The following is a 17,009-nucleotide window of genomic DNA, read 5'->3' on the forward strand; positions in this document are numbered from 1 at the left end:
TATTGCATGTCACATGTTTGATGTATAAACATTTGTGGTGGAAAACCTAATGCAAATACGCAGAGATGTAAAGTGCACTTTTTGTAGAGTTATGTTATTGCCCAAACGATTTGGTAAAAGGTTGGTTTCATGAAAAAGCATTGAAATTTTTAAATAGACTACATGTTTCCCAACTGACAATAAATCGAAAAAGTGTCAGTTTAGGGTAAGTGTGCCAAATTCCGGCCAGCTTGCTATTTCGGCCACCTTTTTTGTTCCTCTAATTTCCATGAACTTTTAGATTTAACGTATTCTAAAGATTATGCAATGCAAAAGAATAACAAAAAATGTAGCTTCGACAAACGAGATATCGTGAAAAAGACATAGGAAATTCCCGAAGGGCAAGAAACTATGAAAATGAAGGTGGCCGAAATAGGACACCAAAGCTATATCTATATTTTTATTCATTTTAAAATGTATTAAGAATGATTTTAGAGTAAGTAAAGACGGTAAACTCTTTACAAGGTTCCAAGCAACACTCTTTCAGAAGAAAGAATAAAAAAATCAATTTGTATTTAAAATATTACATTTCAAACTTGAGACTTTGACGTTTGCATGCAACTATGCCGAAATTTGGCACACTTACCCTACCTCTAGAAAATTTAAACTTGATATTTTGATGAAAACGATAAATAAACTGGTATACGGTGGAGTGAGCTCTTTTAAAATAATAATAATGCTGGCACAACACCCTATAAGAAAACTAGGCCTTCTCGTAAGCGGAATTTATGTAGAATAAAATGCAGCGATCAGTTCACTGGATGCAATTCGAACAACTTTGATCCAGGGAAAGTTCCTGGTAACCAGAAGGGGATTCGAACTCGAGATACTTCACTTGACTCATTGACTGTCTCATGAAATCTATTATTTTTTTTAAAAAAAATACACTAAAACAAGGAATTTCGAAAAAAAACATTGTGTTTATTAAAATATCAAAACAAAAATCAAGATTTTTTTCTAAGTAAACATTTTAATTTAACAAGAACGTTAACATTTACAAAGTTGTGGAAGCGTAAACTAGCCAAAAGTGTTTGGTCCACCCTAAACAGGAAAAATCAAGTACTCCTGAATTACGAGTACTCCACGGATATTCTTTCGTCTTTGTTTTTTTTTTTCTTTTTAAATTAAATCTTATTTTTAAAGTCGGATGATAGTTCAAGAGTAATACCGGGGTATTTGTATGAGGTTGGTGAGGCGACTCGTTGCGCGCGCTCGGGCACGCTTCAAAAGCAGCAGCATTTTGTGCAGCAACAACAACAGCAACATAATCACAATAATAATAATAATAATAAAAGACAGAAACACAAAAACCTTGGAAAAAGTGAAAACGGTAAATTATCGAGTCGCGAAAACGTTATGAAACTCTCAATGTGGCCGCTGCTGCACAATCAACTCATTTTTTTTTTACTCTCTTTCTCTTTCACTCATCATTTGTGTGTCATCTCTGTCTCAGTATTTCCTTCTCTGTCTTACACTATTATGTGGTGCGATTAAAGAAAGCAAAAGTCTATAAAAATTTCCCCCCTTTTTTCCCATCTTACACCACACTCTACGAATGCCCTCTAGGTGTTTTACGCAAAAAGAAGAAATATATAAAAAAAAAAGAAAGAAAAATAAAAGAAAAATGATGATACACTCAAGGTGTGTGAGTGAGAGAGGTCGAAGAAGTGAAAGTAAAATGTTGGAGACAAGTTGCAATTTTTACTTTCATTCTCCGCATCTCATTGAAAATGAATTTTGAGAAGAGATTATGTGTACGAGCGTGAGTGAGATGCACTGAACCCAGACGGATGATTGCAATTAATTTTTCTCACAGCAGAGGGTATAATCTCTCCATATACTTTTGTGCCGCAAGCCAACGTGTATTAAATCACGTAATTAATTATCTTCGATACATATACTCGTTTTTTTTAGCTGGTGATTTATTTCAATTCCACTTCTGTTGATGCTGTTTTCATTTTATAATGCACAGACTATGTTAAAGATATGGGTTTGGGCTGATAATTCCAAAATTGCTTAGAAAATGGCTATATTTTCATGATTGTTGCTAAAAATATATTTAAAGTCAAAAATACAGGTTCATAAAGTGCACGGAAATTTTGTATCATTTTTGCCAATTTTGGTGGAAACAGATTAACATAACAGTCTGACACAGAATAGGGAATTTAACGCATTGAAACAGGTACAACATTACTATGTTATCCTAAATCCTTATGGCCCAGCGCACAATAAATTTTGTTTTGTAAATGTGTTTTTGACATTTCAATAAGAGTGAATGAAACAGAGAACTAGTCATCTCGCTCTCTCTTATAGGAAATTTTGAAAACATGTTTACAAACAAAAGTTATTGTGCGTTGGTCATTATTGAAACGGGTTTATGCCCAACGGACAATAACTGTTGTTTGTAAATATGTTTTCAAAATTGCCTATGATAGTGAGCGAGACGACCTGATATAGATCTCACTTGCTCTCATTTAAATGTCAAAAACACATTTACAAAACCGGACTTATTGTGCATCAGACATTAGCCAAGTTCTTAAACGTAAATCTGGTAGATTATTTGTTCTTTATATCTAACCTTACAACATTTTTTTTCAAGAATCTTGCTTGGTAATTAGAAAAGTTATACTATAATGACTTAACCTTAACTTTGAAGCCGCCTACTAGACTTAGTTTAAGTACCAACGAATTGATTTACATTAAACTTACGATCTTAGAAAATATCAGTGAAATATGTGATAGAGCATTCGTTCCATGATGCAAGTTTCTTGGGTTCAAATCTCTTTGTTGTCACGAATATTCTGTTGACATTAAATGAAATAAAAATATGCCTTGTTGCAGATTCGAATTAGAAAAGAGTACTAAATGTGAGGGGTCAGCCATTGTTTAGTTTAGTGTTGCCATAGCAGAAATGAAATGTAATTTTGTGAAAGAGATTCCGAGGACGAACACGGCATTTAGAATCTGCGAAAATCTATTGAAAACCTGAAAGTAGGAAACAAGGAAAATAGGGTTTATGAAAACTTAAAGATTGTTATATTTACAGGGAAATTTATATTTAAAGGAAAGCAAGAATTTATGGAGATTTAAAGAGGGCAAGTTGACTGCTCATAGATAATCAGGGCTGACTCCCTCTTTTCAGATCTTTAATCACTCATACAGTAGAGACATTGAAATTATCGCATTAGAAGAATTTGAGTTTATTAAATAAAGAATATTCCAATGGAAGAATTTGACAACAACATGCCTTATGGCAGAGAACAGGCCATGTTTTTGGAAAACGGTCTTGCCGAGATTAAGTCCGCTATTTTAAATGGTGGCCAATAAACAAACATATGTAGGGTAAATTGGATTACCCTAGAGAAGGACATCCTAGTCCGAGAAAATTCAACATTGGCTTGTATTTCTCGAACGAGGGTATTCGTGATGTAATTGATAAGAGCGTTCGGCACTTGGACAGTCTGGCCCCCGACTCGACTGTCATAGTTGTACAAACATGACAGTTGAAGCTCGAATAGGCTACAATCCGCTTCTTGAATGATTGAGTGATTTCTATGTTCTTTAGTTTTGCATACTTCCAGGTAAAAGGCTTCCCATTAATTCGATTTGCGTACCTCTCATTTGTCGTTGCAAATTTTGAATGAGCTTCAATAAACGTTGTACAAAAAATGGAAAATCGTCCCTCTATCTTTTTGAGGTTATGACCATCATAACCTCATATTTTTATTAAGAAACGGTGACTATTGTATGATATGTATGAGGAAATGAGCATAAATCATCCTCTATATAAAAAAAACTATTAGAATAAGACATTGACAAGTTATAGTGAAAAAATGCAAGAGGGGACTATATGAAAATTTTCTTTATCGCGCAATAAATAACTACAAGTTTAGAAAAGTTAAGTTATCTACGGTTTATGTCATTAAAAAATTAATATTAATATCACTCTATGTTTATGTTTAGTTAATGTGTGAGGTTCTATGCTACAGCGATCTTCAGTGATAAAATTACTATGACGTTCTAACATAACCTAATTTTACTATGACATGTCACTGTTGTTAAAATAAAGGATACTTATGAATAACATAGCTCTTCCAAGTTTTACAAATAAAAAGATTACAATCGAAGTATTTTATAAAAATAAGTTAGGTTACTTAAAACATGACTTAAAAGCTGAGCGAGCGTTATATTTCTAATATCTATAAGAAAAAAACATATATCGAAAATTTATGTCACGTGACTGTTTGAGGTTGGAATCGTCGTATTTAAATTTCAGTAGAGTATAATGTCAGATTTATGCTTATGATACAATCTCTGTTCTATCACAGAAATTCTATGTTAATCTGTTTTCATGCTAAGATTGAAAATTTCATTTTTAAAATAAGATTTGAGAAATTTCCATTGATTTATCTTTACGGGTTGCTAACTAGTCAAAAGATAAGGATAATTACACTTAATCGCACCAATCCCCAAACAAAACGTATATTATTATTTTTGTATATTTTCTTGGATAGAAAAAGAGATATTCGTCCGAAATGCTTACGTCAATATATTTTTAGCGCTGATTATGCCTTAGAATTTTCAATTGTCTTAATTGTGCAAATTTCCATTTTAGTGTCTGATTTAATTACACGTGGTGTGCTTTTTGAGATTTTTCCATTGATGAATTGGCGACTTTTTTTTCAATGCCCCTATTGAATTTGAAATACTTGAGAAACTCCTCAAGAGTTCCCATTTTTTTATACTTATCCAATGGGAGATTGAGAGAAGATATCTTAACTGAGTGTATAATTAATTCCCATGCGATAAGATTACAAGTGTTTTGTAGTGTAAAGATCCTTATCAATGATTCACCTGTTGTTAAATCCAAAAAAATCCAACGTAATTGAATTTCTTTTCATCAATTTTCAAGCAGTATTAATTTCGTGCAAAATTGACTCGTTTGACCTCTTGAAATTTCATTCATAATTTTATTAGTACTCTTTATTGATACTAAATATTTAGTAGTGAATTATATTTACAAGTTTTATAACACGGATGATTCATATTTTGAGTCACACAGATTTCAGATTTTCTTCTGAAATGGAGTAAAATCTTTGAGAAATGTTGACTGCACAAAATTATAAGTATTTGTTGTACATTTTGAGGGCTGTTTCTATACCACCCAAGAATGGGCACTTTGTGATAAGGAACATTCGCCTAGAGTGGAATTTTTCGATAAGACATACACCGATCCTGTTACAAAATTTGATGCAAATCTTATTTGAAAGTTCAAATATTTGAGAAAGACGGGAGAAAGAATACATGATGAATACGAATGGAAAGTTTACAGCACTTTATTGTTTGAAGAATTGGAGGTAAAAGTGTTTCTAAATTCTCAAATGTTCCAAAAGAAATACCACAAAGCATTCAGAATAGTTTTTTTTTTCACCATGAGTTGTTTTTTACGTCGTTTTAACAGAAACGCCAAAAAGCCTATATGTAAAAATTCCATTTCTAATTCTGAATCATCTCTCGAGCAGAAATCTACCTAAACGTGTTAATCATGGTTTTTTTTCTGAGCCTAATGGAAAAGAATGTTTATACGGAAATTATCTAAATTCGTTTATTTAAAGTACTGATTTAGGCAATGTGATGACTTCTCAAAGTTAACTTACAACAATTTGCAAAGTTTGCAAATTAGTTTAAATTTCTATAGTTCTATTCATACTTATGAATTATTTATAATTCCAAAGTTTATTAAAAATATGAATATTTTTACCATAGATTCGTAAAAACAATAAACATAAATATTTACATTGTTATTTTACAAATAAACCAAGACCGGCAAAGTCTTCTTAATTTCATCGAGTCTGTCGATTAAGCATAATGAGGGTTACAGACTGGAGTTTGTAACCCGTATCTGAATTTATCGAAGTCTTAAATTACAAGAAATGTTATTGGTTTTTCAAAATTTAATGCAAAGTGTTCCCTCTGCGTTTAAATTTTGACATCTTGTTTGATAAGAAATTAGAGAATTCAAGGCATAGGGTAAGACAGTCTTCAGACTAGAGGTTTAGCCTAGTTCCAGAACGTCTCAAAATCTTAAAGAACAACCAATTAATTTGGTTCGTTTGGGTTTCAGTGCAATTCCAAGTCAAAATTTTATGAAAAATCTTGATTGATAAGAAGTTAGAGAGAGTTAGGTCATTCGGGGACAACCCTCTACATCACTAGAGTTGTCCCCGAATGACCAAAGAGTGTCAGGTGCATCCGTTGAGATCTTTTGTGAACATCCTAGAACCTTCCCACAAATGCAAAACGTCCCCTACCCAACGAAACCCACAGATCTCTGACAACACTCGATCACTGAGGAAGACACGGAGCGTGTCGAAAGCTATGAAGAAGAGGTAGTTTTTGATCCTGGGTTGAAAACTCCACAAACCGTGTTGCCGCATCCGGACGGAATTTCCCTCTCCGAAAACACATCTAAATCAAGAAAGTGATCAAACTACTTACAATTCCATATAATGTGAAATGTAGAACTTCTACTTTTTGAAATAAGGACGTATCGAGGAAAGTGCAGGAAGGGGCCGTTGTCCCGTACACGAAAAAAATTTTAAAAAAAAGCCAATGATAAAATTAATTGAAGAATACTAAATTTTAGCTTACCAGGTGCATTTTCACCGAGGAAATGTTTGAAATGTTTTTGTTTAATCTTATAAGCTTTCCAAAAACCCAAATACATTGGGTACATAGGGCAGAAAATATTCACACCTCCGCCGAAAATCTGCCGAGAAATCTGTAGATATTCCTACGAATTTTATTTGGGCTTGGGACAAAATTCATCAGAAATTTTTGCAGATTTTCTGACGAATCCTGGTGTATACTCTGACGAATTTCTGTAGATATTTTGCAGATTTTCTGTAGATTTTTTTCTACATTCCAGACTTTCCAGACAGCTGTGTCTGAAAAGATGGAATATTTTTCATTGAATTTTGTTTTCAAAATTCAATAGAGTTATTCTTGGTGATATCACAGTGTTTATATAAAATAAAGAATTCTGCGAAGCCGTGTTATAAGTAGAGAATAGTTAAGTGAAAACTTTTAGCAGAGTGTCGACCTAAAATTTCGTGTTTCTGTATCATTCCATGGGCGATTTTTAAGAAATTTGTATTTTTGCTTGAATCTTTTTACTTATCTAATATGTTTGATCGGTAATGCTTGTTAAACAGAGCATACCAATTTCTTTGTAACTTCTACAGTTTCTTGATAAATCAACAATATTTTTGTTGAGACAATGAAGACTATGCTGATTTCCTATGCAGAAATTCTGCCGAAAATCTGCAGATTTTCGGAAGAATTTCTGCCGAACATCTACAGAATTTCTCTAAATGTACTAGAATATACCGTTACAATTCAAAAAACCTCCGAGTAAAATCGGCAGGTAGAGCAATGATTTGACGGAGACTCTTTCACGCTGAGTTTTTACAACGCAATTTAAATTCAAATTATACCTAAAATGTAGCGGTCTTTGTGTTAATACATCCTAAAATGAATAAATATTTAAAAGCAAAATGAATTCATTGACTATTCGAAGATTACATACATAATTTTAATTAATTTATTTGCATGGCCAAAATTACACTCAAAGTGGCCGAAATTAGAAGCCAGCCGAAATTTGGCACACTTCCCCTAATTCCTGATCCATGTAAAAGGGAATAGAGAAAAAAGAGAAAAATAATAGGGAAAGTGTGCCAAATTCCGGCATAGTTGCATGCAAGCGTCAAAGTCTTAAGTTTGTAATGGAATATTTTAAATGCAAATTGATTTTTTTATTCTTTCTTTTGTAAGAGTGTTGCTTGGAACCTTGTAAAGAGTTTACCGTCTTTATTTACTCTAAAATCATTCTTAATACATTTTAAAATGAATAAAAATGTAGACATAGCTTTAGTGCCCTATTTCGGCCACCTTTCATTCTCAGAGTTCCTTGCCCTTAATTCTTCCAATATCTTTTTCACGTCATCTCGTTTGTCCAAGCTACATTTTTTGTTATTCTTTTGCATTGTATAATCTCTAGAGTACGTAAAATCTAAAAGTTCATGGAAATTCGACGAACAAAAAAGGTGGCCGAAATTGCAAGCTGGCCGGAATTTGGCACACTTACCCTAAGAGTTTTAATATTTATTTCGTTTAAATGAGTTGCTAGAAGTATTAACTCGTGTTTAATGAATCATACTAAATCACGTGTGCTTTCTTTCATAATTTTCCAGATACAAGACTGAACTCTGTCGACCATTCGAGGAGGCGGGCGAGTGTAAATACGGTGATAAGTGCCAATTTGCTCATGGGATGTATGAATTGAGAAATCTGCAGCGCCATCCCAAGTACAAGACGGAACTCTGTCGAACGTTCCACAGTGTGGGCTATTGTCCATATGGACCGCGATGTCACTTTGTGCACAATGCCGAGGAGGCGCGTCTTGGTATGCAGAATCAGCAGAATGCAGCCGCAGCGGCTCAGCAACAGCAACAACAGCAGCAGCAGCAGCAGCAGCAGCAGCAACAGCGTCTCGTTTTGCTGAACAGAGGTGCAGCGATGGCAGCAGCGGCGGCTGCTGGACAGTTGGGTGGTGCTCTGCCCCTAAGTCCGGCCCTCAGCATGTCCACGGGTAGTGATCGTGCCAGTCCCACTGGATCTCTGTCACCCACAAACAGTGTCCCGAGTTTCTTTGGGGCTGGTGAGGTGACAACCTCGCCGGCAGTCGATGGTGCTCTGATGGCTCATGCTATCTTCCCACCAGGCGGCTTTATGGCTCCACCACCACCCCAACCGCCATCCCTAAGTCCGCCCCAGAGTCCGCGTGAATTGAGCCCAGTGGCTACTCCACCGCCTACTGAGATGGAAACGCGTCTTCCTGTGTTCAATCGTCTCAGTTCTACCATTGATTCCCTCAACAATCTCGCCATCTAAAGAAGGGTGGATTTGGAACAGGAGGAGATACCATGAGCAGCAGCGCCAACAAAGCCAGGCAAGTTATCTCAGTCAAAAGTGATTTTATTTTCGCAAAAAAAAAAAAAAAACAAAAAACAAACATTCAATCCTCCGATAACACGTGAAAAAAAATATTGAGAAAATTACTAGAAATTGTCCGATTTTTCTTGCATTCGAAATCATTTGATTTTCTTTGCAGAATTTTCCCCATTTCTTCTCAAATTATTTTCTTTTTCAAAATGTGCTCGATGAAATGATTTACTATTTTTTTTGTGTTTGAATCAAATATTTTGGAGAAAGTTTTTTTGAGCGAGATATGAAACGCAAAAGCAACAGTGAATTCTGATGAAAAAAAATTATAAGGAAGAAAATTAGGATAGAAATGAATGAGAAAGAGCGTAAATTATTTTAATTATTACATATATAAGTCAATTAATTTATTTTGTGCTATTTTCAAAATATTTACTTTTTTTTACTATTACTTTCTAATCACAATTTGTCTTTTTTCATTTACAAAAAAAAAATGCGAGAGAAAGGAAATGAATGGGAAAAAAATCGAAAGAGAATGAATCAATGTGAATATGATTCTATTATTATTATTTTTTTCTATATAAATATTTAAATGAAGAAAAAAAGAAACTAAAATTTGGTATCACCCAATTGTGCCTTATTTGAATGATTAGAATTTTTGAAAGGGAGAAAAAACAATAAAAAATGGGAGAATAACCTCTGTTTTATGAGAAAGAATTATTTATCCCAATTTTTGTTGTTGATTTTGCAACCAATGTTCTCGTTTCTCTAATGAATGTAATAAAGCTTTTTTGTCGTAAGTTTATAGGACGCAGAGATGAAAAAAGAACAAAAATTTTAAGAAGATAAATGAAGAAAAAAAACAATAAATCAGATAATAAACCATGAAGATTTTTTTATACTATCAAATTATTTATGTAAATAGAAAAGGGATTCCAGGTATATTAAAGATTTATAATATAGTAATTTAAAAGAAAACAAAAATCAGAGAATAGTACGATGAGACGGAAAAAATTAAAAAAGATACAAATAATTTTATATCTAATAATTATGGTGATGTTTTTTTTTTTAAATAATTTACACGAAAAAGATGAATATGAAAATAATTATTTTATCTGTATAATGTAATTTATATTAGTTTGTAGAATTTTCCATATAAACACTTATACTTTTTTCTTAATTTTGACGTGTTTTATTTTCCTCCTTCAACTCTTTTATCTTTCTACTCTGAATAAACGTTCGAATGTAGAATCTCATTTTAGTGGAAATTGCATGAGTCGAATGGGAAATATTGCATTTGATTGGAATGTACAAAACAATATAGTTATTGGGAAGTTAGGTGAAGATTCTAGCAAACTGCTCGAATTTTCAGGATAAAAGCTTCGTATTTGAAACATAGTGCTTTATATGTCCATCTCACTCAGACAAGCTTGAGTAAGAAGAGTTCAGATATAGCAACTGCCAATATGGCTATCAATATGCACAGTTGGCATAAAACAGAAGAAGAAGAAGGAGCTTTTTCTAGAACTCTTCCGGTTTATCTAATCTAACCTTTTTCTAGCAGTTTGCATAAATATCCAAGATAGAACTTTCAAATACTACGATAAAAAAACACATAAGAAAATGAATAATTTCTGTACCATGGAGACAATGCACATTCTCCTATTTTCCACAAGGAAATTACCAGCAAATTGTGGAAAATTTCACCTTGAATTCCGTGAAATTCGAGTGGAAATTTCCACAACTGCGAATTCTCTTTTAAATCAGAGTCATCTGCTAATGTTCGAAAAACTGCTACAATACGTTCGAATATTATAAAAATTGGTATTTCTATCAAGATCTCTACACGGGGAAAAATTTACGAAGTCGTTTAGCATTTTGAAGGCATACATAGCGTTTTACAGCCTGTGCAGAAGCCTTTTGAAGGAATTCATTAACCTTCCAAATATAGTTTTTTTTTTAAATCCATGTTTGCGTATTTCTTAAAACTTTTAAAACACTATATTTGTCTCTTTCCTTTTCAATATGCGTCATCTTAATGTTCGACAAACTGCTAGAAAGCGTTTTAATATTTCTAAAAATTGGTATTGTCTATCAAGGGCTCTAACAAAGTGAGAAATTTACAACATATTTAGCACTTTGCAGACATATTTTACAACCTTTTTGAAGGAATTCAATAGTCGTCTATGCTAAAAGTTTAGTATTTTTTCTAATATTCATTTTAAACAGAAACGACAGATGAAAATAGAGTTTATTAAACTATTTCCGATATTGAGAAAAACAATTGTATGTTAAAACTGTTAAAACGTATACATACCTGTTTCTTTTTCAAGTAGTTCTACTAATATTCAAAAACTGCTAGAATGCGTTCTAATATCTTAAATTGTAATTTCAATTAAGGTTTCTTCACAGTGATATAAATAACGACAAAATTAGCACTTTGAAGGATATCGTCTACACGGGTGTATGTTAGATCCATCAAAATGGTACATTTTGACGTAAATTTCATACAGTAGTTTCCTTTAAAAAGTGAATGGTTTAATTTTGCCAAAATGTTTGGAGGAATGGAATAGTCTTCCCTGAAAGTTTTCATGTTAAAAATTTAGTATTCTTTTATGATTTATTTTCGACTAAAGGGATTTTGAGAAATTTCTCGCTCTTTTAGACGGAAACTAATAGTTTTTAACTCTTTCGCGTCCATAGGGTCATATATGACCCGGGGAAAAAAGTTTCTTTTTGGCTATTTACATTAATTGAAATCTAACTGGAGTCTTGAGAAAATGAGCCAAGAATCTTACATCCTTCTATTATGATGTCGTGCACAAACCGATAGATTTCAATTAATGTAAATACCCAAAAAAAAACTTTTTCCCCGAGTCATGACATTACCCTATGGACGCGAAAGAGTTAAACTATTTCTAATATATAAAAAACTTTCATCAATTGAACTTGTTTTTATAACAAATAATAAAGAAGAAAACTGCAGCCACATAAGCGCAAAGTGCGTTGACATTATTGGAATCGCACTGTAGGTATTTCTTTCTTTTCTAGTAACGTTAATTTGTGTTTAGGAAAGTGTTTTGCTTTCACATTGTCTTCTCTTAATAAAAAAAGAGTCCAACTGGTCACACTAATGTAATGCTCATAATTCTAGCAGTTTTGAACCAATGATGTCTTGTTTGCATTAAAATCTTCTAGCATACTTGCATTTTTTTGGAAATATTTTTGCTAATTTTAGTCTGTTTTTTCCGATTTGTTGATTCCGGTCTACTTTTGCAAATTCGTTGCGAAAATGTCAAAACTACTAGAATTTGAGTTATCCGATGCATATTTGTTTGTACGTATTTTTTAACTTTGCGGACGATTTAGTTATTGGGATGTTATGAGTAAAGTTATAGTGCTCATCATTCTAGCAGTTTTGAAACAAAGGCGTCTTATCTGCTGAACAATTCCAGCAATTTACTGGAAATTATCCAGAAATATTTTTACTATTCAATTTTTGATTTCTAATTTGCGAACGCTGAAGATGTTTCCAGTAAAAAATTGTGATGCTTATTATTCCAGCAGTTTTGAGCCAACGGCGTTATATCTGCACAACAATTCTAGCAAATTAGATTCATTGTTTCGGAAATATTTTTAATATTGATTTTTTAGTTTGCTTTCTATTCTATTGTCAATTATGTTTCAGTTTTACAAAATACTTGCGAAAAATGTCACAACACAATTACTTGAATTGAAGTTATCCGATGTATCTTTGTACGCAGCTTTCAATTTTGCGGATGTTTAGCTATAAAGATGAAGCTATCAGTAAAATTGTAACGATCGTCACTGTAGCAGTTTCGAACCAAAGGCATTTTATCTGAATAAAACTTCTAACAAATGTCAAAAATAATATAAATAGAGTTCTTTGATACATCTTTGTAGGTATCTTTGAACTTTGTGGTCGTTTATCTATGAGAATTATAAGAGTAAAATTGTGTACCGATCATTCTAGCAGTTTCAATCCAACGGGTTTTTATCTGCACAACCATTTTAGCAAATTAAATTCACTGTTTCGGAAATATTTTTACTATTGATTTTTTAGACTGCTTTCTATTCTATTTTCAATTCTATAAATTCAATAAAACTTTTAACAAATTAATTGATTTTTTCCGGAAATATTTTTACCATTCATTTTTTAGACTACTTTTCTATTATTAATTCTGTTCTTTTTTGCGAAATAGTTGTAAAAATGTCGAAAGTAATAGAAATAGAATTGTCTGATACATTTTTGTCCGTAAATTTGAACTTTGTGGTCGTTTATCTATGAGAATTTTAAGAGTAAAATTGTCGTGTACCTATCATTCTAGCAGTTTCAATCCAACGGTTTTTTATCTGCACAATAATTTTAGCAAATTATTTGAATTATTCCGGAAATTCTTTAAGTAATTAACTTTGCGAAGTAGCTCTGAAAATGTCAAAACTACTAGAATTGGGGTTGCCCGATGCATCAAACCCTCAATACCCTACATTTTGTTCATTCATATTTTGGGATATGTACTGTACATTCGATTTACGCATTTTGAAGCAATATGAGATACTACAGGCGATTGTAAAATTTTTCTAATCATAAAAATTGGGAAAAAACAGTGAATTTTTTGGCTGTGTTTTTCGTGTGTTTTTCGAAGCTCAAGAAGAAATTGAAATTAAACTGAGATAATTCCTCTTCTATCTTTTTTTTTGTATTTTATTGCCACAATATTTTTTCCCAATTCCTTCTTATTGCCTTTTTATGATGCTTTATGAGAGCTTGGAAGTGGCATTTTCTGCGAGAAAAAATTCTTGTTTCACATTGTTTTGGATGTTTATTTCTTTCAATAGTTCAAAGTTGAATCAAATTGATTTTTTTGAATGAATAAATCATCGAAAAACAATTGCGACTAAAGTGAAAAGAGGAATTTTGTTGCAAAAAACTGTTCCAAAGTTCGCAAGAGCCTGTCTTCAAATTCTTTATGCTTTTTTCCGAGTAAGAACTTTAATTAACTTCAAAGAAGAAGAAATATATGGTATTTCTGAAATTAATAGTGAAACAAATAAGAAAAAGAGTTATCGAAGGGGCCATTAATATGCAATTCGTATGTGTTACAACAAGAAAAAAAAAGAAAAAATATATATTTAAAAAAATAAGATGAAAATTGTAAATTTTAAGTTTTTTCTTGTATTTTTTTTCAAAATGTACATTCTTTTAAATATATTCTATAATGCAAAGATTTCAATTTACACATTATTTATGATTTTTTTTTTATTTAAGAAATATTCTAATGATATACAAAAAAGATAATTTCGCCAATTTTATTTACATTTTTTCTTTATTCTTTTATTTTCTATTTGCTTTAATTATCATGTTTTTTTTGTGTTTTAATTGAAGAAAAAATCTTTTGAAAGATTCACTTTTCGAATTGCAATATTCAAAGAAAAAAATTAATTTAGTGAAACAGTAAATCAGGTATATGAGAAATATTATAAATATTATTGAAAAATGAATCATTTTTAATTAGATGAAGTAATAAAAAAAAAGACAAATTTTATTTTACAAGAGATAAGTAAGAAAATGAGAGAAAAAATCAAATGTCTTCCGTAAAGTGAATTTGATGAGATGAAGAAAAAATATAATTTATATTTTTTACTTTAAAAACATTTTTGCTAGCTGCCTTTAAAAACAAAATAAGAAGAAATAGAAGAAAATACGACGATTTGGAAATAAAAAGAAACATTAAATATCTTTAAAAAAAACGGGAAATAAATTATCGTTAGAGAAGAAATTAAAGTGAAATAATTATTATTTATTTTTTTCAACTAATGACAAATATAATTTAATTATTTTATCAATTCACCCTTTATTTTACTATTAATTATATTTTTTATTTAAAAAAAAACTGGCATATTGCATAATTTTTCTATGGTGTTCAAAAAATTGTCGCACATGAACAATTTAACAAAAAAAGAAGATAGTAACATATTGATTTTCTGCATTACATTTTATCTCAAAGACTTTCCATTCAACATTCCAGGATTTTTTTGACCAACCCTCCGTACGTTGAAATAAATTAATAAAAAAAGAAAAGAAAATAATCCGAAAATATTTGGGATATTCCTTTTTTTCTTTTATTTTTGAATAAAATGTGAGAAAAACAATATTTGGAAATGCACTGAAAAATACAACTTTAAAAAACCTGAAATGTGTGACAATTTTTTTTTAATATAAAATCTTATTTATTTATATTTAAAAAAAGAAATATGATAAATTTATTTTTTGTATATTTGTATTTTGTAGTTTCTCCCTCTTCACACCTATTTCCTGCATAAAACTTTCTATTTATTTTTCTCTCACTCGTTTTTCACGTAGAGGGAAAAGAAATTATCATTAAAGAAAATTTGATTTAAAAAAATCCATATGCATCGTTTTTTTTAAATATTCTATTCAAAACAAAGTAAAAAAAAACAGCAAATACGCATAACTATATATTATCTGTAATTTTTTTTAGATGATAATAATTATTTTATTATTTATATGTCTGAAAGGATGAGAAACAATTTATTTCTTATTTTGTAATATCTTTTTTTATACTATTCTGCAAAAAAATAAAATTATTTAGAAAGCAAAAATACAGCAAGAATAAGAGGAGTAAATTTTTGTCCTAAAAAAATATTATTAAAAATAAAACACAAAAAACAATTATTTAATAATTTATTTCGCAACACTTATATTACAACTTTTATAATGATTGATATGAAATATATGAATGAAAGTGAGGAAAAAAAACAAATAATGAAATATTGATGATATCTCAAAGAAAAAAAACCAACTGATTTTTTATTGAAATATTATATTCGCAAGAAAACTACACGAGAAAATCGTAAATAAAAATTTAATAAAAAGAAAGAATTACCACCAGTTTTACTTCAGCGATGCTTTTTTTGTGATAAGAGACGCTACTTGTCTCAGGGACGTTTTGGCAGAAAGTTTCCGAGGTCTGGAGCGATTTATGGTTCTCTGTGTGTTTTTTCTGCATTTCTTTGTTGTGACATTGTTTGCTTTCTGTGGTGACTTCCGAGTCACTGATACCGGAAGAATCTTGAAAAATGCCGAGGAAGTGAATTGGTTTCTCTTTCGTGCACGCTATCCGGATGAGGTAATGCAAAAGCTCTTGTTTGTACAATTGCTCTTTTTTTTACGTAAGTATTCTGAAAGCAATGAGTCTTTTTTCGACTATAACACAAAGGAGTGATAAGGTGTCTCACCTTAGCAGAATGCTCGAACCTATGAATTAGATGCTATAGGGCCTATAGGGTGTACAATTGGATTTCTCTTAAACCCTTTAACGACGAGACACTTTTTACGGACTGAAAATCAACAATAAAAATTAAACTGAGAAACATAATCAATGATAAGTCTTTGGCCGATAATTTTGACATTTGGCAGCGAGGGAGATTGCTTTCAAGGAAGATTTTCCTATTCTTCCTGCTTTGGTGAATTCTGATTGTCCAGGAAGTGTTTTTTTGGCTCTTGAGAAAGCTTAATGTGTCTGCAATAACATCGTGTTGAGAGAAATGTGTGTTAAAGTGTTATTGTGTGAAATATTTTGAGGAACCTGTTGGCAAGCAGGAGCTGGGTGTCCTTTTTAGCACTTCCTGGACATCCCACAAGATACTGGTCAATAATTCTTCTTGTTTTAGTGATTAATATTGTAAAGGAGTCATTTGACATGCAAAAATAATTCACAAAATTGATATTATTGGCTTTTGGAAAATTGAAGTTTGTCTCCTTTTCGTTCTTTTGGGGACGAGAGTTCCCATGAGTTTTCCAATTTCCCAGAGGCGGAGAAAATTCTTTTTCTACAAGAGTATCATATTTGACCACTAAGACTTACAATAAAGTGAGTTTTACTGAAATTCGTTCGCTGGATATGTTGTGGTCCGGAAAGAGT

General features: G+C 31.5%; 1 protein-coding gene across 2 annotated transcripts in view; it reads left to right on the forward strand.

Annotated features, from left to right (window-relative positions):
- Window positions 1–15,964, forward strand: part of LOC129810369 (protein TIS11-like) — a 37,704-nt gene extending 21,740 nt beyond the window's left edge. For both annotated transcript variants that reach the window (XM_055860792.1, XM_055860794.1), the window contains exon 4: window positions 8,292–15,964. In XM_055860792.1, coding sequence (XP_055716767.1) covers window positions 8,292–8,991 — 700 coding nt within the window. In that variant the 3' untranslated portion in view covers window positions 8,992–15,964. The remainder of the gene's footprint in view (window positions 1–8,291) is intronic.
- Window positions 15,965–17,009: the final 1,045 nt, after the last annotated feature.

This window comes from Phlebotomus papatasi, chromosome 1 (genome assembly GCF_024763615.1).
Source record: "Phlebotomus papatasi isolate M1 chromosome 1, Ppap_2.1, whole genome shotgun sequence".
In the NCBI taxonomy this organism is placed as follows: domain Eukaryota; kingdom Metazoa; phylum Arthropoda; class Insecta; order Diptera; family Psychodidae; genus Phlebotomus; species Phlebotomus papatasi.